The sequence below is a fragment of the Mus musculus genome, chromosome 13, assembly GCF_000001635.26.
Source record: "Mus musculus strain C57BL/6J chromosome 13, GRCm38.p6 C57BL/6J".
Classification (NCBI taxonomy): Eukaryota; Metazoa; Chordata; class Mammalia; order Rodentia; family Muridae; genus Mus; species Mus musculus.
In genome coordinates, this window is record NC_000079.6 from 8,722,501 (window position 1) to 8,748,923 (window position 26,423).

Consider the following 26,423-nt stretch of genomic DNA (forward strand, 5'->3'; position numbering starts at 1 on the left):
AAAGTAAAAGAAAATTAGGCTAAAACCCTGGAGCTAAACAACGTCTTAAACATAAAAGCTAATTCACAAGCTTTGTGTAGAAAGAACTACCTCCCTTATGAGTGACAGAATTTCACAGAAAACGGAGCTAAATCTGTGGCCTAAATGTCCCTGTAATCAAAGCACTTAGAAGGCTAGGCCAAGACCATCTCAAGATCAAGGCCATCCTAAGCTATATAGGAAGACCCTACTCCATGGAATAAAGTGCTAAGATTATAGCTCAGTGACAGAGTACTTGCATGATAGTCAGGCTTTGGGTCCCATTCCCAGTATAATAATAATAATAATAATAATAATAATAATAATAATAATAATAAACTTGTAAATCTCCCAGGTAAAAGAGGATGACTCAGTCAAGAAAGTATCAAGGCATATACATACATATGCTTTGTATCTTCATTTCTCTACAACATGAGACTGGAGTATTACCATAAGTTTGAGACAATCCTAGGCTATATATGGATTTCAAGGCCAACCAGGACTATGGAGTGAGAGTCTGTCTCAAGAAAAGAGAAATATCATGAAGAAATATTAGGAAATATAAAGAAATGTCAACTAGTATCCCAACTGTCACTATTGCTATATTCCTGTTAATCTTTTTTTTAAGATTTATTTATTATATCTAAGTACACTGTAGCTGTCTTCAGATGCACCAGAAGAGGGTGTCAGATCTCATTACGGATGGTTGTGAGCCACCATGTGGTTGCCAGGATTTGAACTCAGGACCTTCGGAAGAGCAATCAGTGCTCTTAACCACTGAACCATCTCTCCAGCCCAACCTTTTTTTTTTAACTCACATTTTTTCCCTACAACAAAGATATTTTTTAATGTGTTGAAATTGGCTTACAAACTGTTGATCAAAACTACAACCATGACTCCTTGTTAAAATAACCAGCACTTTAGTGTGAGTGTATTGCTGCTAGTAGTTATGCTGTCAGCTGCTTCCATCCCTGTTGCTAGATGCCTGCAGTGTTTCCAGGTTGTTGCTACTATGACCCCCTGTGCAAACACTTTGTTCTAGATCTCAGCTTTCCTACGTAGGATCTGTACTGGAGGATTAAACAATGGCTTTTCAAAATAAAGGTCAAAGGACAAGATGGAATGTCCTGGGATGTAGGCAGTTGAATAGACACCTCTAAAGATGTGTGTAATTACAGAACCTATGACTCTAACTTCACATGGCAGAATTAAGTTGGGTAGAGGAATAAAGGCATGTACCCTACCTCAGATGGCTTCTAGATGCAACCACATGTGTCCTTGTAAAGGAGAGGCAGAGAAAGTATGGAGACAGGTAGACAAACGTGCACATGGCAGAAGACAGAGCTTGGAGTGATGTGGACACAACCTAAGAGCATCAACAACTGTCCCCAGCAGCTGGGATTTTGAGGGTAGATATTCCCCAGAGCCTCCAGGGGAAGTACGGCCAGGCAGGCTTGATTTCAGCCTCTGAGCTCCAGAATCTGCTATTAGGGGCCATATTGAAGCAGCTGTGTGCTATGGATGTCTTAGGAAAGCAATACATCACAAGAAAAGTTACTTATGTATCCTAACTCTGGAAAATCATAAAGCCAGATAGAAATTACAGTGAAGTATGTTCCTAAAATCACAAGTCAAACAGCACCCTTAACCGCTGAGTGTATCTACAGAAAGTGGCTTATTTCACCTCATCAGTGAAAATTGACCTTCAAAACCACAAAACTAAAGCTGAGTAGCACATCACCAATCAACAGTGGCCCGTGCATAGAGGAATGGATGATGGTAGCTGTGACCACAGCCACATCCCTATCTACAGGGTTTGTATTCATACTCAGAGCAGCCGCTCTCACAGGCAACAGCCACGGGCTCCTTAAAGAATGGGGAAACCGGAGCAGGAGTTGAATGGCACATACAAATCTAAATCTTCTGGAACTAATGTCTCTTTAGATACGGCTTCTGATTTTAAACACCTGGACCTGGTTATTGATCACAATGTCTCTTTAAACAAAGGAATTAAAACTTTCTCCATTAGAAGAGGAGGAGGAGGAGGAGGAGGGGACCCTGGTATAGCTGTCTCGTATGAGGCTATGTCAGTGCCTGGCAAATACAGAAGTGGATGCTCACAGTCATCTATAAGATGGAACACAGGGCCTCCAATAGAGAAGCTAGAGAAAGCACCCAAGGAGCTGGAGGGGTCTGCAACTGTATATGTGGACAACAATATGAACTAACCAGTACCCCCAGAGCTCAAATCTCTAGCTGCATATGTAGCAGAAGATGGCCTAGTTGCCCATCATTGGGAAGAGAGGCCCCTTGGTATTGCAAACTTTATATGCCCCAGTACAGGGAAATTCCAGGGCCAAGAAGCAGGAGTGGGTGGGTAGGGGAGTAGGGTGGGGGAGGGAATAGGGGACTTTTGGGATAGCATTTGAAATGTATATAAAGAAAATGTCAAAAAAAAAAAAGAGGAGGAGAAGGAAGAAGAAGAAGGGAAGGGGAGGGGAGGGGGGGAAGGGGAAGGGGAGGGGAGGGGAGGGGAGGGGAAGGGGAGGGGAGGGGAGGGGATGATGATAGCTGCGTTCTGGAGAAGCAGACACCCAGCTGACTGTCCAGCTTAGATTGTGACTGTGAATGGGCTGCTCACCCTCCAAGCAAAGACCTGTTGTTCCACATTCTCTCCAAGCTGCTCCTTCTCTGCACCTAGGACCCTAAGGGGAAAGTTCTGACTTCCTTCTTTCTTAATTTGTTCGCAGAGTCCTCATCTGTAACACATTACACATTCCATAGAATTCCAAGAGGATGATGTACCATTTTCTCATCTCATTTTTTTGTGGGGGCCGTAGTCCTGAAGATTCAATCTATGGCTCCATGCACACAAAACAAGTACTCTATCACTGAGTCACACTCCTAGCCTTTCCCACCTCCTTTTTGAGGCAGGGTTTCCTCATGTAGCCTAGGGTGGCCCTGTTGGCCTTGAGCCCATGGTAGCCCTGCATCGATCTCCCAAAAAGCTGAGACTGACATCACTCACAACTCTGCTCACCTCAAAAGCCTTTCTACCATTATTCACTTGGAGCTCCGGTGACTTTTATAACGGCTTTTAAGAAAGTCTTGTACAGTCTCTCATGATGAAAACAGAGTGATCAAGTGGATGATACTTATCAAATACAGACGCATTGCAACAAATCAAAGACTGTGGCATCTGCCAGCCCTGTTACTAGTGGTAACACCCACTGAGGTGGCCAGAATGGCCAGATTAGTAACCCCCAGAGACACACACAGGTGGCTGCCTGCCTCCCAGACTCTGCACAGGGATGTGGACAGAGCAGAGGGCTAAGAATCCAGTTCTACAAAAGAAATGTGGCTCTCTCATCAGTGAGTAAGAATATCACGGTTATGGGAAGAAGAGAGCGAGCCAGCATAGTCTGAAACCGTCGTAGGTACCCTAATGAATGTCTGGGGAGAGGCATTGTGCAGGCAGCCAGTTGGATGTGATGCCTCCCACACGGGAGGAAGGACATAGACAAAGCCAGAGAGCAGGGGAGGTACGGGAGAGCAGCCTTGCAGGGGACATAGTACTACATAACACAGGCCACAAGGCGACCAGCGTAATGACGGTATCTTTTCTTTCTGTGAGTATACAGGGATTTATTAAGTCAGGTCTATACTAAAGGGTAGCGCACTTCCAGTCTTCTGTCTTCTTTAGTTTTGCTTTATATTTATGACAAATCTGAAAAGACTGTCCTGATACGTATACCCTGGCACTTTATTAAAGCATAGCCTTGGGACGAGCTCTTAGAAGTCCTGTTATTGAGTCAAAGGGTTATCACTCTCCTTTACCTGACTAAAAAAAGTGGAACATGGCTAACCAACTAGGAATGCATTGGCCAAGTGATGGTAGCTTGTATTATTACCTGTCCTCATAAAAGTGGAGGGAAGGTAGTGTGACACATAGGAAATATGTGGAGGAAACAAGTATTAACCCCCAGGTGGATTAAAAATTGATTTTCTGTGGTGTCTCAGTGGATTGGAAAGCAGACAGTATTAGTGTGGCCATGTTCCAATGGAGACAGGAGGGCTTCAAACTTTAGCAGCAATGGAATCACCTGAAAGACCTGTTAAACCTGTGCTTACAACTGCGAGACTTCTCCCCAGAGGTCCTGATTTCGCAGGTCTGGCATGGGGCCTGAGAGTATGTGTTTCAGTGGAGTGCCCAGCCTTGCCTGCGTCACTCAGGTACCACACTTAGAGGATCACTGAGAACACTGCTGCTCAAAGCAGCAAAAAGGGGTTCAGGATGGCGCAAGTGATCCAAGTCTGGATTTATATTTTATCTGACTTGTTTACTCCAAAATTTTCATTAACTACTCAGATGCTAAACCTTCAGCACTGAGTGACTTTGGACTAATGTGGCCAAAAAATAAAAAAAAAATTTAAAAAACACAAATAAATAAACAAAAACAGGTTTGCCCAGACTCACGCCAATCAAGCAAATAAGAATGTATTTGGGCACTGTGCTGGTTAGTTTATGACTACTTTGTAGCAGAATTTTGCCTGTCCAATAACTTTAAATATTAATACAACAAAAAGCCTGTGATTGGGCAGGGAAAAACGAGGCGGAGCTAAGAGTTTTAGAGACAGGGATTGACAAAGTAGACGAGAAGGAAGCAAGATGGACGACGAACAGGAGGATTCTGCATGGCTTTAAACAGCCACAGGTAGATACAATATCATATAGGGATGGAATAATTGGGATAACTTGTTTAATCTAGGTAGGCAGCTTGTACTATTATCAATTGTTATATTATTGTGTGGACATCTTGTGAATTGAGAATTTATTGATATATAAATCTGACTGATTAATTATAAGCTTCTAGAGTTTTGATTTTATTGGGTTACTGGAATGTGCGACAGCCAACCACAGGGGCTTTATGGCTGAGAAGGTACTGAGACACACGAACTGGAGCTGGGAAGACTGCGATTGGGTCGTTGCGGGGGCTAGCCTAGAGACAGAGGCAGTGAGACCACTGCCGGGGCAGTGTTGCTGGGTGTAGCACGGGAACTTGCCGCTCTTTTTAATATTTCCCGCAACACCACTTAACAAAATAGAGTCACCTGGGGGAAAGAAAGCTCAGCTAAGGAAGTATGTGAGTCAGACTGACCTAGAGGCATGTGTGTGGGGAGTTTTCTTGATTAATGATTGACAGGTGGTCCTAGATGCTGTAAGGAAGGTAACTGAGCCAGCCATGAGGAGCAAGCCAGTAAGCTGCATTCCTCCACACCCTGGCCTTCATTTCCTGTCTCCCAGTTCCTGACTGGAGTCCCTACCCTGGCTTCCCTCAGAGATGTGGTGTAGCTTGGAGTTGTGAGATGAAATAAATGCTCTCCTCGCCAAGTTGCTTTTGGTCATGTTTTTTCATCACAGTAGTAGAAAGCAAACTAGGACATAAACCAGAATATTCTTGAAGCTTTGGGTTGATCCAGTAGACAGGCTAAGTTGACGATCTGAGTATCATCTACAGATTGTGACTTCTTGGTTCCCTCCGTGTGACGACCCTCACGGGCTTCAGACAGAACATGAGAAAATTTTGTAATTGGTGTAGTGCTTTGTTCAGAAAACAGGCTCACAGAAGAAAGTAGATGTGGCTATCTATGGAACTACCTCATGGTGCACATTTACATTTCTACAGAGTTATATCTTTTTTTCCAGGACCACATCAAGATGGTATAAATAATAGGCAGAAAAAGAAAATATCCAAAATACACGTCACCAATGGATATTCTCTGTCTAAACTTCAAGGCACACACCTGTGGGAAGGGCCTCATGCACACGGCTCATCATTTTCTCCCAAACTTGGAGGTCACAGTTCAAATTCAGCAAGGAGATGATATCCCTTGCCTAAAGAAAGGCAACCTTTTCTAAAATCTCTCCTCCACTTACCTGTGGTATTTCTGTGATTGACAAACAGACAAAAAAATATATTTATTTAGGGATTATCTATATTGAAAACTAGGCATAGGATTTCTGTCTCTGTCAACATTACAGGCATATCAGCTATTTGAACAAAAGGAGAGGTATTTTCCATTCAATCCCGATCGCTGAGGATTCTCCAGTTCATATTCAGAGAGACATTTGGTTTTATTGATCGTGTTAGCTGAATTCGTTTAACGTCCTATAGTCAGGCAAAGAGGAGGTTGATTTTTCTTTTTATTGTAAAGGTTATTAGGAGGAACCAAATATAGAAGTTATTTGTCTTTCGACAATCCAGTGGAATCAGAACCACTCAAATGTGTTCCACAAGTTTTGTTCAAAGCCAATACTTTGATGGTCTGAAGAATCACTATATCCCATCTAGGGGATTCACATTTCATTGTCTGAAGTTTAGCTTATTTGAAAGAGATGCACTGTTATCAATGGAGATTAATGTACTATTCTGCTTTTAATGGATAGGAAAGTTTTACAATCTGAAGATTGTAAGCTCAACCCATGCCATCTATAACCCAGAGTCCTTTGCTTTGTATAGTTATCTTTTGGCAGACTTTCTGAGCATCCTTTCAAACGAAACATGTTAGCAATTCTGTTAAATTCAGTTTATTTATTTATTTGTTTGTTGGGGGGAGCTAATTTTTTGTATCAAGCAGAGTCTTACCTTGGTTGGCTTCCAACTCACAATTCCCTACCTCCGTTTCTCAAGTGCTGGGTCTACAGGAATACGCAACCATTCTTGGCATTCTCACCTTTAAACACATATTAACTACATTTTATATTTAATTGGGAGCTATCACATGCCATACTGCACATATGGCGGTCTTTCTGACATTTGATTTCCAGAGATTAAACTCGGGTCCTCAGATTTGGCCGTAGGCACTGACCATTACCCACTGGATCCATCTTGTAATACTCTTCTTGGCTTCTTGGTTTTTATCTTATTTATCTTTTTGTTTGTTTTGATTTTAGTTTTCTGCTTTGTGTGTGTGTGTGCTTTATGTTTGATGTAAAGAACATGAGGTTGGGTGGATACAGAGAGGATCTAGGAGGAGTTGAGAAAGGGAGAAAACATGATATTGTATTTAACAATTAATAAAATAAATCAATAATACAATGTCAAAATACAAGAGAATGCACCAAATTCCTCAAGTACAACTCAAAACCACCAACACTGTTCTTCCCAGGAAGAGGTCAGATTTCAGTAGACCCCTCTCCTGAGCTTTGTAGACATTCTGTAACTCATCAATGAAGAGTATGGTCATTAGAGGACCCATGGTGGTTGTGTCTTATTGTAGTGAAAATTCAGCATGAAGCAGGAACATTATAGCCAAAAGACATCAGGAAAGAGGACATGTGCTTCTTCCAGACATGCCCTTTCTCTCATCCCATTCTGTTATTTACACTGGGATAGAGTGCATGTATCTGAAGACAGCTGAGAAGACTAGTGTGACTTCTAGAAACTGACCACAATATTTTTAAATGAAGTTATGCAAATCTGATAGCCTAAAGTAAATGTTTCATAAAACCAATGACTGTTTAAATCGTGGGACTAAATTGTTTGTATATAAATATTACCTTTTATATTCCATTTGAGTTTTATGTAGATGAACACATTACTTTAATGACCTGCATTTACAGAGGGAGACTGGGAGAGTGGCTCCCTGAAATCCTTGCCAGCCAGATGGCTGCCTTTTCTTGCATGAGATTAAAAGATGTTTCTCATTCACCACGATGCTTCTGAGGCAGATTAATATCGCCAGCTAAATTGCTTGTGTTTTCAGAATAAAATTTAAAGAGAACTTTTTAGAGCAATTGATGTCACCGGTTCTCAGAGCAGATTGCTCTCCAGGTAGAGACGTATTCGGTAATTAATGGAAAGAATTCTGTGTTAATTGACTGCTTCGGGAAAAGAGATATAATGACTCCTTATTAATCATCAAAAGAGATGTACAGCACGGAGGCCCCACAATAATTGCTCCAACAGTGGAGAAATGTTAATTAATGAAAAAGAACAATGATGTAAGAAATTAGCTACATAATGCTTGCCTCCAGTAGTGGTTGCATTCGAAACACAGTAGGGTGGAAACCACATTAGGTAGTAGATACACAGAACTTTCTACCTTAAATTTAGGTCGGAGGGCCAAAAAAAAAAAAAATTATCAGAGTACTTTCTCTGCTTGAAGAAGTAAGAACATTCACCCAGAGCTATATTTATTTCAAAGAAAGAGCCCTTGTCAATCATCTCTGAGCTAGGCTTTTTTAAAATACAAAAATAAAACCATCCCCAGACCAAAACAGGTCATTTATTAATGCCCTTTAATTTCAATACAGTAGGTCATTCTGAGTACTAAGGACAAAGGGGATGGAAGACAGTGCTCTTCTCCAAATGGGAATCAGCAAATTCCGTTGCTGGACCTTTCCCAGATGGAATATGAGGAGAAGAAAAAACACCTTCAGATTCACTTCTTTTAAAGAGTGTGATTTTAAGTCTCTTGGAGAATAGTACTTCCTGTCTCTCTAACAACTCCGTTTTCCAGAAAAGGAAGTTGAGCTTAATGGACACACAAGACGCTATCAGAGCTCAGTCCTAAGTCCTTAGGGTCTAGCAGAATCATCAGGGGCCAGCCTGATAACTTGCATCTGAGAAGTTCCAGGCCATTCCTCCCAGGCTGAAAAGGAGAAACCTTCAAAGAGCAGACAATTTAAGGAGAAAATGATACCAACATATCTTACAACATATCTTACTAGCTCCCTGAGTGGCCTAGGAGCTCCCAACACTGCATCCCCAGCAGGCACACCTTTCAGCACTGCATCCCCAGCAGGCACAGCTCCTGACACTGCATCCCCAGCAGGCACACCTTTCAGCACTGCATCCCCAGCAGGCACAGCTCCTGACACTGCATCCCCAGCAGGCACAGCTCCCAGCACTGCATCCCCAGCAGGCACAGCTCCTGACACTGCATCCCCAACAGGCCACAGCTTCCAGCACTGCATCCCCAGCAGGCACACCTCCCAGCACTGCATCCCCAGCAGGCACAGCTCCCAGCACTGCATCCCCAGCAGGCACAGCTCCCAGCACTGCATCCCCAGCAGGCACAGCTCCCAGAACTGTATCCCCAACAGACACAGTTCCTGAAACTGCATCCTCAGCAGGCATAGCTCCCAGCACTGTATCCCCAGCAGGCACAGCTCTCAAAACTGCATCCCCAGCAGGTGCAGCTGCCAGCACTGCATCCCCAGCAGGCTCAGGAATCCCACTGACTTCACCCTTGCTTTTCCTTCTAGCTGGAATGTGCTGGGACTACAAGGCGCTCTCCTCTGTCACTTCATCGAGCCTGTGTACCTCCACAGCATCATTGTGGGCAGCCTGCACCACACGGGCCATCTTGCACGGGTCATGAGCCACAGGATGGAGGGAATCGGCCAGCTGCCTGCCTCATACCGACAAAACAGGCCTCTCCTTAGTGGTAAGAGACCTGCACCCCACTGCCTTCTCTTCAGGCTGCTGAATACAGAACCAATGGTTGCAACTCTTTTCTGGTTGCACTCACTTTGGCAATGATAATTTCAAACTTAATGAGTAACGATAGAAGAAACTTAAAATGGACCAATTGTGTGTGTGTATGTGTGTGTGTGCGTGTATGTGTGTGCGCTCGTGCACACATGAGCATATCTGATAATAAGCAACAGTTTAGCGTGAATTCAGGCGGGACCTAGTGCATCACACATCTGTATGTTGTTTTCACTGCAGTGGTATATAGTGTAATTACAAACCCTACTAATGGAATAAGAAGTAAGAGACCCCCAGCGCCTGTCTTAGAAACACCTGGTATGTGAGAACCTGAGTTCAAATCCTCAGAACCCACATAAAAAAGCTGAGTGTACTGAATAGTAGTAGTGTAGATTCCAACACTCTTTTGGAGAGATGGAAGCCAGAAGCAGCAGCTTCACTGGACAGACGTTCACATGCCAATTAGCCTAATGTATATATGCCATGGAAACAAGAGACCCAATCTCATACAAGGTAAAAAGCAGGGACTGACACTCAAGATTGTCCTCTGACTTCCATACTCACACACACACACACACACACACACACACATGAGAGAGAGAGAGAGAGAGAAGGGAAGAGTCAGCCAGCCCCCAGTTCACCTGCAGTGTGTCTGCAGGACCTAGGATACCCTCTGTTACAGGACCTGGCTGAAACCACATCTGGGAGGCAAGTCCTAAGCCAACCACACCTTCCCACAGAGCTTAGGTGCCTTTAGGGAACCCAGACATGCCAACCCACCTGGCAACACGTGGCTGCAAGGGTCATAGGTCACATAGCTTTCGAAACAATCAAAGGTATGAACTTTTGTGTTGCATAGAAAGGAGCCAATGAGAAATCTTCACAGGTTTGGAAAAGTGATACTTACATAGTAGGAATAGCCTTCTGTACTAATCATAAACTTCCGGGCATGTGGGAGCTATCCAGAGCAGAAAGAAGAAGCATGTGAATTTTCATCATGTCCTGTTATCCTTGTAACAAGACCCTAGTGGAAAACTCTAGATCTTTATGTGAGTTCCCCCTGGTGCTTCGGGAGAGTTCTCTTGAGAAACTACTTGTGGCAAAAATCAGGCAGGTGCACTGAGAAACGGTGGAACTCTCCTTGCAAAAGCAAACCTGGGCTCCGCTCCAGGAGCTGGAGGCAAGCACTCATGGGCTAGGCTGGTTTACTCTCAGCCTGTGCTGTGGTGTGAATGGAAAGTACCTTTCACTGGTCCATGGGCTCTAATACTTAGTTCAGCTGCTGTGAAGCTTTTAAGAGGTGAAGGCTTTGCCATTAAGCTGTACTACAGAGCAATTGTGATAAAAACTGCATGGTACTGGTACAGTGACAGACAGGTAGATCAGTGGAATAGAATTGAAGACCCAGAGATGAACCCACACACCTGTGGTCACTTGATCTTTGACAAGGGAGCTAAAACCATCCAGTGGAAAATAGACAGCATTTTCAACAAATAGTGCTGGCACAACTGGCGGTTATCATGTAGAAGAATGCAAATTGATCCATTCTTATCTCCTTGTACAAAACTCAAGACTAAGTGGATCAAAGACCTCCACATAAGACCAGAGACACTGAAATTAATAGAGGAGAAAGTGGGGAAAAGCCTTGAAGATATGGGCACAGGGGAAATTTTCCTAAACAGAACAGCAATGGCTTGTGCTGTAAGATCAAGAATTGACAAATGGGACCTCATAAAATTGCAAAGCTTCTGTAAGGCAAAAAACACAGTCAATAAGACAAAAAGGCCACTAACAAATTGGGAAAGGATTTTTACCAATCCTAAATCTGATAGGGGACTAATATCCAATTATACAAAGAGCTCAAGAAGCTGAACTCCAGAAATTCAAATAACCCCATTAAAAATGGGGTACAGAGCTAAACAAAGAATTCTCACCTGAGGAATACCGAATGGCTGAGAAGCACCTGAAAAAATGTTCAACATCCTTAATCATAAAGGAATTGCAAATCAAAGCAACCCTGAGATTCCACCTCACACCAGTCAGAATGGCTAAGATCAAAAATTGAGGTAACAGCAGATGCTGGTGAGGATGTGGAGAAAGAGGAACACTCCTCCACTGCTGGTGGGGTTGCAAGCTTGTACAACCACTTTGGAAGTCAGACTGGAGGTTCCTCAGAAAATTGGACATAATACTACCAGAAGATCCAGCAATACCTCTCCTGGGCATATATCCAGAAGATGCCCCAACTGGTAAGAAGGACACATGCTCCACTATGTTCATAGCAGCCTTATTTATAATAGCCAGAAGCTAGAAAGAACCCAGATGTCCCTCAACAGAAGAATGGATACAGAAAATGTGGTACCTTTACACAATGGAGTACTACTCAGCTATTAAAAACAACGGATTTATGAAATTCTTGGACAAATGGATGTATCTGGAGGATATCATCCTTAGTGAGGTTAAACCAGTCACCAAAGAAGTCATTAGATATGCACTCACTGATAAGTGGATATTAGCCCAGAAACATAGAACACCCAAGATACAATTTGCAAAACACAAGAAAATCAAGAAGGAGAAATACCAATGTGTGGATACTTCATTCCTCCTTAGAATAGGGAACAAAATATCCATGAAAGGAGTTACAGAGACAAAGTTTGGAGCTAAGAGGAAAGGATGGACTATCCCAGGTATCCATCCCATAATCAGCCACCAAATCCAGACACTATTGCATATGCCAGAAAGATTTTGCTGAAGGGACCCTGGTATAGCTGTCTCGTATGAGGCTATGCCAGTGCCTGGCAAATACAGAAGTGGATGCTCATAGTCATCTATAAGATGGAACACAGGGCCCCCAATAGAGAAGCTAGAGAAAGCACCCAAGGAGCTGAAGGGGTCTGCAACCCTATATGTGTAACAACAATATGAACTAACCAGTACCCCCAGATCTCGTATCTCTAGCTGCATATGTAGCAGAAGATGGCCTAGTTGGCCATCATTGGGAAGAGAGGCCACTTGGTATTGCAAACTTTATATGCCCAGTACAGGGGAATGCCAGGGCCAAGAAGCAGGAGTGGGTGGGTAGGCGAGCAGGGCTGGTGGAGGGTATAGGTAACTTTTGGGATAGCATTTAAAATGTATATAAATAAAATATCTAATAAAAATAAATTTAAAAAAAGAATGCATGTTAAATCTTAAAAAATAAACAAAGAAGTGAAGGCTTGGTAGAGGAAGTAGGTCAATGGAGCAGGCCTAGAGGTCTTATAGCCTCACTTTCTGTCTGCTCTGTCTCCTGACTGCTTGTGTAAAATGCAGGTAGCCTCCTTAGGCTCCTCCATGATAGACTGTCTCTCCTCAAACTATAAGCCAATGTAAGCTCTTCTTCCCTTAAATTGCTCTGTCAACGTAATTGTAATTTGATCACAGCAGTAAGAAAAATGTAACACAGCCAGTATCTAAGAAAGAAAAAACAAAACAAAACAAAGGAAGACAAAGCAGTTGTTGGTGTGTATGTGTGTATATATCTATGTATGTATGTATATGTGTGTATGTATGTGTGTATATATGTATGTTGTATGTGCATTTATATATGTGTCTATGTGTCTGTGCTTGTGTATATGTGTGTATGTGTGTATATCTGTGCATATATATGTGTGTGTGTATGTGTATGTGTGTGTGTGTATCTGGGCATATGTGTGTGTGTGTGTGTGTGTGTGTGTGTGTGTGTGAGTGAGTGTCTGTGTGTGTGTCTGTGTGTCTGTGTGTGTCTGTGTGTCTGTGTGTTGCAGTTGGGCCTAAGATTTATTTCCAGAATTTTAAAACTGTTCCACACTATAAGATCAGGTGTGAAAAGGGGGCCTCATGAGAGCAACGGTGGGGAAGAGATGAAATAATTCATGTAGAGCCCAGGAGGATGCCAGGCAAATTATTAAGATGCCAGTCATCACAGAAATGAATTCCTTTATTCATCTATTCTACAAGGTTGGCCATTTAATGATTTTGTAAAATAAGATCATAGATTTTAAGAAGCTAACAGAGGCAGGGCAGGAAAGGAGCTCCCCTCTGTATGTCACCGACTAGTCAGTTGTCCTTCACAATTAAAACCCCAGGCATTTTGGATGCCATCTAAGCTCCTAGGGACCTTTGTAAGACTTGCCTTCCTTTTAGCAGCAAAAAAAAAAAAAAAAAAAGTTCATGGCATCAGGCAGCAGCTCCAATCCTAGCTTCTGTCACTGGGCGTGGTGACACACACCTGTCATTTGAGTGTTCAGAAAACTGATGCAGGATCCTGGGTTTGAGGATAACTTTGATATATAGTGAATTGTAGACTAGAATTACAGACTATCCAGACATATGTAGAGAGACTGGCGTCATTCTGTGTTCAAAGGCACAGGATTTATTAGACTCTTGCTAGATCTTGGGGCTCCAAGTGTGCAGCTAAGGAGAACTTGTATTGAAATACTGGCAAGTTTCAGCAAGATATCTGGGAAAGGGGTAGCGCTGTTTAATCCAGGAATATTAAACAGTTATTTGTATCTGATTTCCCCTTATTTCGCTGTAACACAAGTCTGACTATTGTGGAAGGGGTGATACTTCATCTCCATCCTGAGGGCTGAGTTAATGTCAATACTAAAGGCTGGATTCACAGGATACAACAGGCAGTGGGAACCTACCCTCTCTGTTTATTACATCACCCCTGTATCACTACTATTGTTCCCAGCCCATTGGTTGTCTCCTTCACTCTCAACAGCAAATGTGTGATGAGTCTTAACCACTAGCATGTCAGTGTTATACATAAAGGGTTGAGTTTCAGTTCACCTGAAAAGTCCAAGCTATAAAGGCTGCCTTTGGGCTCAACCTAGGCTGCAGAATGCATAACTCAAACTATAACAGAAATGAACAACCTGTAGGTGGTATTCTTGGGGTCAGAAAGGAGGCAAGCAGAGGGGTATGCTCTGAGTGATACAACTGTTGTAAAGCTCAGAAGTGTCCTGAGAGTGGCAAAATCATTTAGGGACATGAGATGACACTTCTTGAACAGACACCCTCTCTTCCGTACTGACTTTATGACATGGATCATCTCATTCAGTCTTCATACCAACCAAAACCAAATATGAGTCGCTCCATTTCTTTTAAGTGTCCAAGTAAGGCTAGGAAGCCACCTCAGACAGTAAGATGTTTGTCTTGCAGGCACAAGGACCTGTATTCAAACTCTAGAACCCACATTAAAATGCTGCAATTGCAGCTCCATGGCCAGGTGGTCGAGCCTACTTAGACACTGACACCACTGAGAAACTCTGTCTTAGATGGTCCTAAAGACCATCTGTGTACTGAGTGCTGACCTGTGGCCCCCACATACATGCACATGCATGTGTGTAGCCTTCATACCAAAGAGTACATACTAATTACCCTTGAAAGAGACTCCTGTAAATGTGATATATTCCTTAAGATGCTCTATTTAACTGAAAGGAACAAGAATTTAAACTCAAGTCCAGTTGGCTTAAATTTTACATTGTTCTAATATATCAGATTACATCCTGTGGCAATGCAGAACAAGTTCTTAGATGTCTATTTAAAACACACATAAAAACTAATAATGTGAAACGAGCCTAGCTAAAGAGGCAGCAATGTCTAGCTACTGGAGAGGGGATGTGGGGGCAGCGAGCCAGTGCACTGGAGTGTGTCCAAAACTCTTAGCTGCCTGCTGCTCTCAACCCCTCACGTGGCACTGAAGACTTGCCTGCCACCAAGCACAGTCGTGAAAAATTTGCCTTGAGGTCTAGAAAATTATATTTATTTTTTAAATGGCCAATAATTTCAGCAATTCTGAGAAAAATGCTACTTGGGGAGCATACTTCTTGCTTTCATTCTTCCTTCCTTGCTTTTCTTTATCCTGTCTTGTCTTGAAGTGACCAAGAACTCGCTCTGACTAAACAACAAAGTATCACTAGACAAGATCGGGGAGTGGGGGGCATGGCTGGTTTGGAAGCATAAGTAAATGTCTCCACATTAGATATCCCCAAATTATGGCATAGTTCTTGGATTTATTGTAGGTTAAATTTATTGTCAGTTTAAGAAAGAAGAAGAAGAAAGAGAAGAAGAAGAAGAAGAAGAAGAAGAAGAAGAAGAAGAAGGAGAGGAGGAGGAGGAGGAGGAGGAGGAGGAGGAGGAGGAGGAGAAGAAGAAGAAGAAGAAGAAGAAGAAGAAGAAGAAGAAGAAGAAGAAGAAGAAGAAGAAGAAGAAGAAGAAGAAGAAGAAGAAGAAGAAGGAGACTTCTCTTTTTTTTTAATGAAGGGTTTACATTCTCTTTTTCTGTGCCCTAACTCCTTGAGTGGTCCTCATTCTTCTGTATTTATCTAACAGTGAGAAAAAACTGATTTGGGGACAAGACAGATGACCCATCAGTTCTGAGTGCTGTCTGCTCTTGCCTGCGACCTTAGTTTGGTTCCCAGCAGCTTACAATTCCTATAACTCCAGCTCCAGGGGATCCAATGCCCTCCTCTGATTTCTGGGGGCACCTGACTCACATACATGTACCCACACAGAGAAATGCACACAAGGTTAGAATAAGTCCTTTTTACAGCGATTTAAAATTAACAGACACTAAGAAATGTAAAAAAACAACACCACCTCTTTACCAACCCACTGTCAAGTTAGTGGTCTTTGTTCATCCTCTGGGAACCACCACAACCCTTCTTGGACATCCAGTCTCTTATCTGTGCTCTTTATAAATGACATGCTCATTTAGGGACATGGCAACATAAATAAGATGATAACTTTTGATTATTGTGGCTGTAGAGATGGCTCAGCAGGTACTTGCTTCACAAGCAAAGGGACCTATGTTCAGCGGCTCGACACCAATGTCCAAGCCAAGCATAGCAGCATGCCTGTAGATTCAATGCCAGGTAGATCCCTGGAGCTCACTGGTCAACCAGTCTTGCCAGAATGGCCAGGTTCAAGTTCACTGAGGAGTCCTTGTCTCAAAAGAATGAGATGAAGAGTGGCTCAGTGGCATAAAGCGATTGTCACACAAGCCTGACAACCCAAGTTTGATCTCCAAAATCCGAGTTGAATAAAAGCTTACATACACTGTGCAACAGCAGAAATAAGAGAAACCCAGGGCCACCTGATTGGTTTAAGATATAGCCTAGCCCCTGAGACACTTTCTCCTCCACCCCAGCCCATGTGGCATCTGCCTCCCCCTCTAGCAGTGGGGTCTGACTAAGCCCGGCAGCCTGTGTTCCCCTAGAATATGGTTCTCACTACTATAAAGATGCAAATTGAGCTAAATCTTAATATCTCGCCTGCTCGGAAACCCCAAGCAGTGACTTCGTTGCTTTTGATGGACATTTGAAAATGAATCATGCAAATTTTGAAATCATCCTAATTTCTTGAATAAGGGGGAAAAAAAAAAACAAGAGGGGGGGAGGAGAAAGTCTGGCCTGAGGATAATAATAATAAAAAGCACACTCAAACAAGCAAATGAACTTCCCTCAAGGTCAGTTTGCAGAGTTGCCCTAAAAGGTGAAGCTCACACATTAGTAGAAAGAAGCCCTGCAATTTAGATACAGCTAAGTCAGTTCTGGGTTAAAAAGAATCAACGAAGCTGAAAAGGATACCCTCATTGCCACAGACACAGGGTGCATATTAATGTCTCAAAGTCAGGCTTGAAGTATTCTGCATAAGGCAAGCTAACCTGAAGTCAACTTCAGGGCCTGTGAGTGTGTTAAGGCTGGGCCAAATCCTGAGTCCTTCTCGGGGGCGGGGGGGATTCATTCATCACTATCTGAAACAGCCACCCTAAAGAAGGCTGCCATTGTGAATTCTGCCTTCTTGTGAACTCAATAAAATGAAAACAAATCATGAGAGTAATAACTAATAAAAATCTATGCTTGGAATGCATGTGCTTTTAGAAAAACAAAGTGCCACAAAATAGAAAGTGACTTTGACAGTTTCTTTTACCAAGCTGCAGATACACGCTTCCTGATGCTTTAAACATCAAGATGAACTTTTTCTCCCATCAAGTAAAACTATCATCATGGGATGAAGGGGTATAGATAGCAGAGCTGTGCTGGTTTGAATAAGACATGTCCCCATACTCTCATTATCTGAACAGTTGGTCCCAGTAGATGGCATTGTTAGGGTATGCTATGGAATGTTTACAATGTGGGACCTCACTGTAGGCAGTGAGTCCTTGAATGTGGGTTTGGGGGGTTCATAGCCCGCCCCACTTTTGACTATTCCTTCCCTCCTATCTCCTCCCTACCCCCTCTCTGATCCCTCCCTGACTTGGTTTGAACAGCCAGTTTCCTGCCCCTGTCTCCGTGCCTTCCCTTACTGTTGACTTTCTCCATCACGACAGACTCTGTTCCTCTGAGACTGTAAACCAAAATAAACCTTTCTTCCTTAAGAGGCTTTTGCCAGGGTGTTTCGTCCCAGCAAAAGAAAAATAACCAATACAATAGTCAAACTCTTTTTTTATGATAGTAGTTTATTTAATAGATGTGACATTTATGCTTATTTATTTCTGTGTGTGCACACACACCCGAGTTTGCACACACATCAGAGGACAACTCATGGGAGTCTGTTCTCCCCTTCTTCTTTTTTTTCAATTTTTTATTAGATATTTTCTTCATTTACATTTCAAATGCTATCCCAAAAGTCCCCTATACCCTCCCACCCCCACTCCCCTACCCACCCACTCCCACTTCTTGGCCCTGGCGTTCCACTGTACTGGGGCATATAAAGTTTGTAATACCAAGGGGCCTCTCTTCCCAATGATGGCCAACTAGGCCATCTTCTGATACATATGCAGCTAGAGACACGAGCTCTGGGGGTACTGGTTAGTTCACATTGTTGTTCCTCCTATAGGGTTGCAGACCCCTTCAGCTCCTTCGGTACTTTCTCTAACTCCTCCATTGTGGGCTCTGTGTTCCATCCAATAGCTGACTATGAGCATCCACTTCTATGTTTGCCAGGCACTGGCATAGCCTCACAAGAGACAGCTATATCAGGGTCCCTTCAGCAAAATCTTTCTGGCATATGCAATAGTGTCTGGGTTTGGTGGCTGATTATGGGATGGACACCCGGGTGGGGCAGTCTCTGGATGGTCCATCCTTTCATCCCAGCTCCAAACTTTGTAACTCCTTCCATGAGTATTTTGTTCCCTATTCTAAGGAGGAATGAAGTATCCACGCATTGGTCTTCCTTCTTCTTGATTTTCTTGTGTTTTGCAAATTGTATCTTGTGTATTCTAAGTTTCTGGGCTAATATCCACGTATCAGTGAGTACATATCAAGTGAGTTCTTTTGAGATTGGGTTACTGTTCTCCCCTTCTACTGTACAGGTCTCTGAGATTGAACTCTGGTCATCAGGTTTGGCAGCAGGTATCTTTATCCACTGAGCCATCTCACCAGCCCAAGACATGGTTTTTAATCTTGACTTTTCTAAGCCCACACTGAAAATAAATTCTTTTTCTAATACACAGCAAGGTTATAGCAATTATCAGGAAATCTGGAGCTCGAGACAGGTCAGAGAATTGATTGCTAGAACTGTGAGCTGAAACCCCTATTTTAGCTTGATGTGACGAACACTAGGACATTTCTAATGAAATAGAAGTAGAGGGCACTTGCTCTCTTTCCTCCTGGTACTGATTGTCCTGAGCAGTAACAAAATTAATAGCAATCATATCCAGAAGCTGTTTTAGACATTGTATTTTCTGACAACGTAGTCAAAAGCTTGGTGTGCATGAAAATTTTCACCAATGACAACCCTATTCTATCTGCTTTTCATACTGTGGATACCTAAAGGCATCCATGTTCCTACTTTGGCATGGATATACATAGTATTTAAGAATCTTATGTGAAATGCTAGTCTTCTCGAATTCAAGAGAAGTATAATGATGATAAATTATAATTTGCAAAATAACTTGCATGGTAGAAGCAAATACTTTCTTTCATCTAGATATTAATTTGTAGTATCATTTTATATTACAACAAATTTAAGTATATGATGTAGTAATTGACAAACTTCCATAAATATTTTCTGTAAGTATATGTAATTTTTTTAAAAAGTATTGTAGGTATACAAGCCATGGGTTCCTCTCACACCCAGTGCTTCTCTTCCCCCAGACCTTCTCCCTGGCAGCCTCAGAAGTTGGTTTGAATTCCTTCCAATGCCTCAAGAGGGCTCCAGGCCATGGTTTTTGACTCCCTGCTGGCATTATCTATACAAAGATAGGGCCTAAGCATAGACAGCCTTCCAGGTTCCTCGGGAGCAGAGGACCCAGGCAGAGACTGCCTTCCAGGTTCACTTGCTGTGCTTAGAAACTCTATACATAGCGAATTCCAGACCAGCCAGAGCTTCATAATTTAGCTATCTCCAAAAAGGGACAAGGGGCACAAAAAAATCAAAACCAAGGCACGGGAGCAGAGTGAGGAAAACTGTTCACCTAAAGGCCCAAGTGACCACCCAAGGAAGAGGACATGGAATGGGTTGTGGAAACATCTTCCAGAAGGAAAGAAAGTTCTTTGTCGGCAAAATCATTGTCCTTTTGGTTTTTGGTTTTGGTTTTGTTTTGTTTTTTTTTTTTCTTATAGGTTGTGGGGATAAGATGCCTATTTGGCTATGTCTAGGTTTCCTTTTAATGTTTCCTTTTGGACCGGAGATCCTGTTAAGCCAAACAGGTTTGGTTGTTTTGTCTATTTGCAAGAGGGAGTACTGGAGAGATAGAGACCTGGGCTCCGAGGTTGAGCATTTGTTTCCAGAGAACTAGAGTTGGCTCCCAGCACCGAGCTCCCAACCCCCGAGCCTCATAGGTTCTACGGATTCAAACTCAGCCATCGTGTGCGCACAGCCAATGTTTGTGCCTGCTCAGCTATCTTCCCAGCACCCTTGGTTTATTTTTTAAATATGCTGAGAACTTATTTAGACAAAACCTCACCACAAAATATACCAATTGCCCACCCTCAGTCCTACCACATCCTGTAGGCTTTGCAACACATGTCATAGATTTCTCACTGAGTATGCTCTGTTAAGGCAAGAGAGTATCTATAAAACTACTGACAATTATGATTGTGTTTGTGTTAATGATAATGAATAAAATGACATTAATATGATAAATTTACCAATTCTATTTCCACTAGAAGTATGTGTGTGCATCTGTGTGTGTGTGCATCTGTGTATGTGTGTGTCTGTGTGTGCCTATGTGTGTGTGTCTGTGTATTGTCTGTGTGTGTGTGTGTGTGTGTATGTGTGTGTGTGTGTCTGTGTGTGTCTGTGTGTGTCTGTATATGTGACTGTGTGTGTGTATGTGTGTCTCTCTGTGTGTGTGTGTGTGTGTGTGTGTGTGTGTGTGTGTGTGTAAAGAGAGAGAGAGCAGGGGAGAGATTACATAGGGTACACAGGATATCTGGCAGTATATTAAATTCAAGAGGCCCCTTCTATCCCTTCAACTTTACAATTCCATGCATGCCTGGAAGCATGCTACTCCATTCATTTTGCAAAATTAAATGTAATGTGCCCCTGTATTATAGACTTGCCTCACTTCATATAAAAATCACATCCCTGAAAGGTCTTGTGTAAATTTAATTTGGGGAGAGCGAATTACATTTTAAATATAGTAGGCTCACCAGCTATTTAAAGACATGCTGTAATGTCTCACTTATATAATGCCTTTTTTAAATAAATAAGGATTTCTTCAAAGTAAGACATCTCTGTATAGATGGGAGCCATCATATAGCTAATTTTCTTGGATGAATTGTGGATAGCCTGCCTCTGCTCTTAAATAATGATGAAACTAAGAGAATGGTCACAATAACTGTTGTAATGATCCAATGCTGGTGGAAAGGAAAACAGAAGTAGGTTAATTAACTTACCTGAGATTGCACTACTAGAAAGCCATAGGAGTGACATTTGACCTTGGCCTATTTCTGAACTCATCTTGTTAACACAATTGTGTGAACCGAAATGCAAGTCAGACAACCTCGCTGAGTATGCCCGGATAATATCCTCCACACACAACCCTCCAGAATAGGTGAAGCAAAGGTGGTAGAGATTGGCTGATTTCCTATGCAGATATACTTTGGAATAAGAGATAACATTTCAAAAAACTCACCAAAGATGATTAACCTAATTACAAACGTCAACACGTTGCTGCACTAATTATCAGGCTGAACAAAATTGCACTAGCATTTGTCTGTTAAAGATTAGTTTCCTGGAAGAACTGTTTAGATTGCTTAGACTTACAGAGAGTGGCATTAGTGGAAGTGTGGCCTTGTTGGAGAGAGTGCGTCACTGGGGGTGAGCTTTGAGGTCTCAGAAGCTCAAGCCAGACCTAGTGGCTCACTCTCTCTTCCTGCCGCCTGCCAATCCAGATGTAGAACTCTCAGCTATCTCTCCAGCACCACCAGCACACCACCATGCTTCCCTCTATAATGATAATAGACTAAACCTCTGAACTATAAGCCAGCACAAGCTAAATGTTTTCCTTTATAAGGGTTGCTCATGGTATCCCTTCCCAGCTAAACCGAGTTCAAGAGCCTATTGCATTGAAACAGACCCACTCAGACAGGGGCTTCCTTTGTTTATCCTGTAAACCTGAGAAATGACCAGAAGTTGTGAAGCTATCTGCCCACAGTCCTCCACCAGGACTAGCCTTGCTGAAGGCAAGAGGAAGAGGAGTCAAATTGCCCCAGAGAGGGGGAAGTGAACCCTCTCATTTGCAGATTTGTCCTTTTGCCAGTAGGTGGTGCCAGAGTGTGAGATGCTCCTAGGAAACTATGCTCTGAGGGCGGAGTTTTCCAGGAAGTGTCTCGAAGAAGACCGAGTTGTCCCAAGAAAAGATGCCCAGAGTGTGGGATTATTCCAGGAAGTGGCACATGGAGTGAGGTGTTGGTAAAATGTCATATTTGGAAAGGAGGCTCTTGCAGTTCTGATTAAAGTTCATGAAATGAGATGATGACATAACTCATTTCAGAGGGCCTCACATGCAATCACATTTGTTATTATAAGAAGAAAGTCACAGAAAAGAGACCTATGAAGTCAGAAGCAGAGACTGGAGTGATACAACTACAAACCAAAAATGTACTTGGAGATTCCAGAAAACAGATCAAGGCGGGCTGGCTTCTCCGCAAAGCTCTCAGGAAGCACGGCCCTGCTACCTTGACTGAAGATTTCTGACCTACAGAATTGTCACAGTGCAAATCTGTATTGTTTCAAGCAATTAACTTTATAATAAACTAACTACAATGCTCCATTGGTAAAGCATAATTTTCTCAATTTTAGAAATCATATTAAATCATGCCTTATTGTTCCCTCATTACAAAATAATTCACTAAAGGCAAATGTTTCTTAGGATTTCTATTGGGCCGATTTTAATTTGTTTTTATTTTCTGGATGCTGAAGAGAAAGTTAAGAAACAAGACACTGTGTATCTTAGTCAGGTTTCTATTGCTGCGATAGAGCACCATGAGCGAAAGTAACCTGGAGAAGAATGTGACCCTCCTTCTCCCCAGGGGCTGTTGGCCGCCAACCCAGGGGAGGGGTGTGCAGAGTTCAGATGGACAGATTGTCTTCCAGGACCGGCTTCAGTGAGACAGCTCAACTTCATTCAGGGTGAACAAGAGCAATATAGATCTTAGGGAGTGCATAGGGTTATTATTGGCTAAGATGGAGAATGCTTCATTTACATAAAACGGAATTCCCAGGCTTCTGTGCTGAATCATGCAGAGCTTGCAGGAAGCTCTGTGCAGGGTCATCCTCTAGATAAGGTCAGGCACCGGTACTTAGAGACACTCTCCAGATAAGATCAGGCAAAGAAAGAGGAAGGTCTGTTAAGAGAGTCCTCCGTTTTGCGCTAAGCTTGGAGAGCTTATCTGGACATGGTGGGCAGAGACTTTAATAGCAGGTTCTTCCAACCAAAGAAAAAGTTTATTTCATCTTAAAATTCTCAGGTCACAGTCCATCACTGAGGAAAGTCAGATCAGGAGCTTAAGGCAGGGACCTGGAGGGGAGAATGAGGCCAGAACAAACCCTGTTTGCTGGGTTACTCCCCTCAGCTTGCTCAGCCAGCTTTCTTACACTGTCGCCTGTCTAGGGGTGATACCACCTCCAGGGAGCTCTTACCTCCACATCAAACGTTAATCAGGAAAATGCCCTGCAGATTTTCCTAAAAGCCAACCTTATGGAGGCATTTTCTCAGTTAAGACTCCCTCTTCTCAGATAGATCTACGTTCCAACCAGCACACCACGAATTCCATCACCTTAATCCCATGTCGCTTGCACTCAGTACTGGGTTTCTGAGTTTTGATTCTTCACCAGGAGGATAGCATCCCTCATTCTTGGACTATAATCATTGCAACACTCATTTTTCACCATGATCGAAATCTTAACTGGAACTAGGCTTCCATGTCAACTGGAAGATTCTGGTGTGTTAGTATCTGCCACTGGAAGCGAATTTCAGAATAGTCCTCAGAAGATACTGGACACTGTAAACTGGGGACTTGGCAATGCTGTACAGGTACTAGATGTGTTAATGTATTACCCTGAGAACATTGTGGGGTAGATCTTGACAGGACATATTATGACTGCCTTTCATTGTGTCCTTATAAGTTGGTTTTTATTTATCAATTTATTAATATTTTTAACACAGAGTCTCATGTAGCCTACTCCCTGTATAGCCGAAGATGACCTTAAATTTCTACCTTCCTGTCTCTACCTCCCTAGTGTCAAGATTATATGCATGTCCACCGTACTTAGTTGTATGCGGGTACAGTGCTAAGAATCAAACCCAGCACCTCATATGTACTAAACAAGCACTCTACGGCTACATCCCAGCTCACCATGTGACTTTATTTTAATGTTAAATCTTCTCATGTTGCCTCGTGAAGAATAACCCTCATAATTTATGTTATTTATTTCTACATTTGTAACCATGGAGAAGAATAAGTTAAGCACAAATCAGTCTTTCCTTTCCATGCCTGCAAGGATGTACCTTCATCTTATCCAACAAAATCTAAAACTCGTATTAATCTAGCTAAACAGTATAGCCCCTAATGGTCTTTAAACACTTTTAAAACCAAGCTTCAGTGGCCTGGAAATGGCCTGATACCTACAGTAGAGTGAATGGATGAACTATAGAAAAACTCATGTCTCAAAGATGACTCAGTAAATACGAGGGCTTGCTATGTACGCACGAGAACCAGAGTTCAAATCTCTAGCACCTACATAAAAGCCAGATGTGGCTATGCATGCCTGTAACTTTACCCTTGAACCACAGAACAGGTAGATCCTGGGACTACACTGGCCAGCCTAGTCAGAGTAGTAGGCTTTGGGTTCAATAAGAGATTCTTCCTCAAGAGAGTAAGGCAGAAAATACAGAGGACGACACTGTCCCCTGACCTACGTATAAGCACATACACCATACACACTATACACATAAACTCAAAAGTATACAGCACTGACGTACATACACAAAGAAAGGAAGGAAGAGATGGGGAGAGGGAAGAGAGAAACCAAAGGAAAAAAGATACAAATCCTATAGAGATTCCATTTGTGTGCATGTAAGGACTACCAAAAAGATACCTGGAGTGTTGGCTTAAATTCAGAAAATCTACACATAGTGAATGAGCTCTTTTGTATATGTAAAAATGCTTTCATAGAAAACAAATGTCTCTCTAGGGACCAAAAAAACAAGAAAGCCTGAGCGTCCCATCATTATCTTATTAACATATCTTCAAAACCCCACTCCCATCCAAGGCACTGAGTATGTGAATGTGATGGGGGTGGCCAGTGGGGAACGAAAAGGATCACCTAAACAGATTAAATTGTGAAAACAAACAAAAGTGGCACAAATTGAGAAGGCAGCCTTTTCGTGGTGACTCAGTAGAAGGCCATGCTCAGAGCTCCATCACTACACCACCCTTTGTCACCAGGCCATCCTTCATCACCACGCCATCATGGTCCTTCTCATGGAAAGAGGCAACCTGGTTCTGACCAATAAGGATAAGGAGCTAGACTCCCCTGCAGTCCGACACAACACCCAGAGACGACCTCCTGACAACTGTGCATCGTTGCCATCCTTGCAGGGTTTACCCTGCAGCAAAATACTGAGGTGCTGGACTGATGTGAATGATCCGGGTGGGAATCATATGTTTCATTGCACGTTGGTAAATCTGCACATCACATTTAAGTGAGTCTGGCACGCAGCTCCATCTCCTTTACTATAATCAAAACCAATCATTAATTATAGCAATGTCAAAATTGTTCTGCTGGCACTAATGCTTAGTAAGCATTCTGAGCAATGTTTCTTTGTGGTGATGTTTTTTTTTTTTTTTTAATGACATTAAAAGTTGCATTTCCATTCCACCAAGATGCTTTAGAGAGGATTTTTGTTATTTCGGACAAAGAATAGAATAAAAAATAATCTTTAAATTAGAGGCTCAGTGCATAAGTAAAGAATGATAACTCCTGCAGAAGTATTAAAGGTAAATGCTGGACAAATGTATAAATGTCAAAAAATGTATGTTAATATAAAAATAATCCTGATGAGCCAGGCGTGGTGGCACATGCCTTTAATCCCAGCACTCGGGAGGCAGAGGCAGGTAGATTTCTGAGTTCCAGGCCAGCCTGGTCTACAAAGTGAGTTCCAGGATAGCCAGGGCTACACAGAGAAACCCTGTCTCGAAAAAAAAAAAAAATCCTGACTTCTGCTTGTTGGTTGGTTATTCCATGCCCTGAAACAATCAGGTAATTTATCACTAAGCCAGAGATATTTTCTATAACTGGGAATATTTTATTGTGTGGCTTAGAGAAGACTAAGCAAAGTAAAGGTGACCTTCAAATCATTCTCTAAATAACAATTGGTAGCATTTGATGTTTATAGACTGTGCTCTTTTCTGTTGCATTGATCTC

At 42.5% G+C, this 26,423-nt stretch overlaps 1 protein-coding gene across 5 annotated transcripts in view; it reads left to right on the plus strand.

Annotated features, from left to right (window-relative positions):
• Positions 1–26,423, plus strand: part of Adarb2 (adenosine deaminase, RNA-specific, B2) — a 566,237-nt gene that overhangs the window by 519,975 nt on the left and 19,839 nt on the right. For all 5 annotated transcript variants that reach the window (XR_382016.4, NR_110345.1, XM_017315647.2 and 2 more), the window contains exon 8: positions 9,290–9,471. Coding sequence is in view for 3 of the 5 variants with exons in the window: in XM_017315647.2 (XP_017171136.1) it covers positions 9,290–9,471 (182 nt within the window). In the remaining 2 variants the exon portion in view is untranslated. The remainder of the gene's footprint in view (positions 1–9,289; positions 9,472–26,423) is intronic.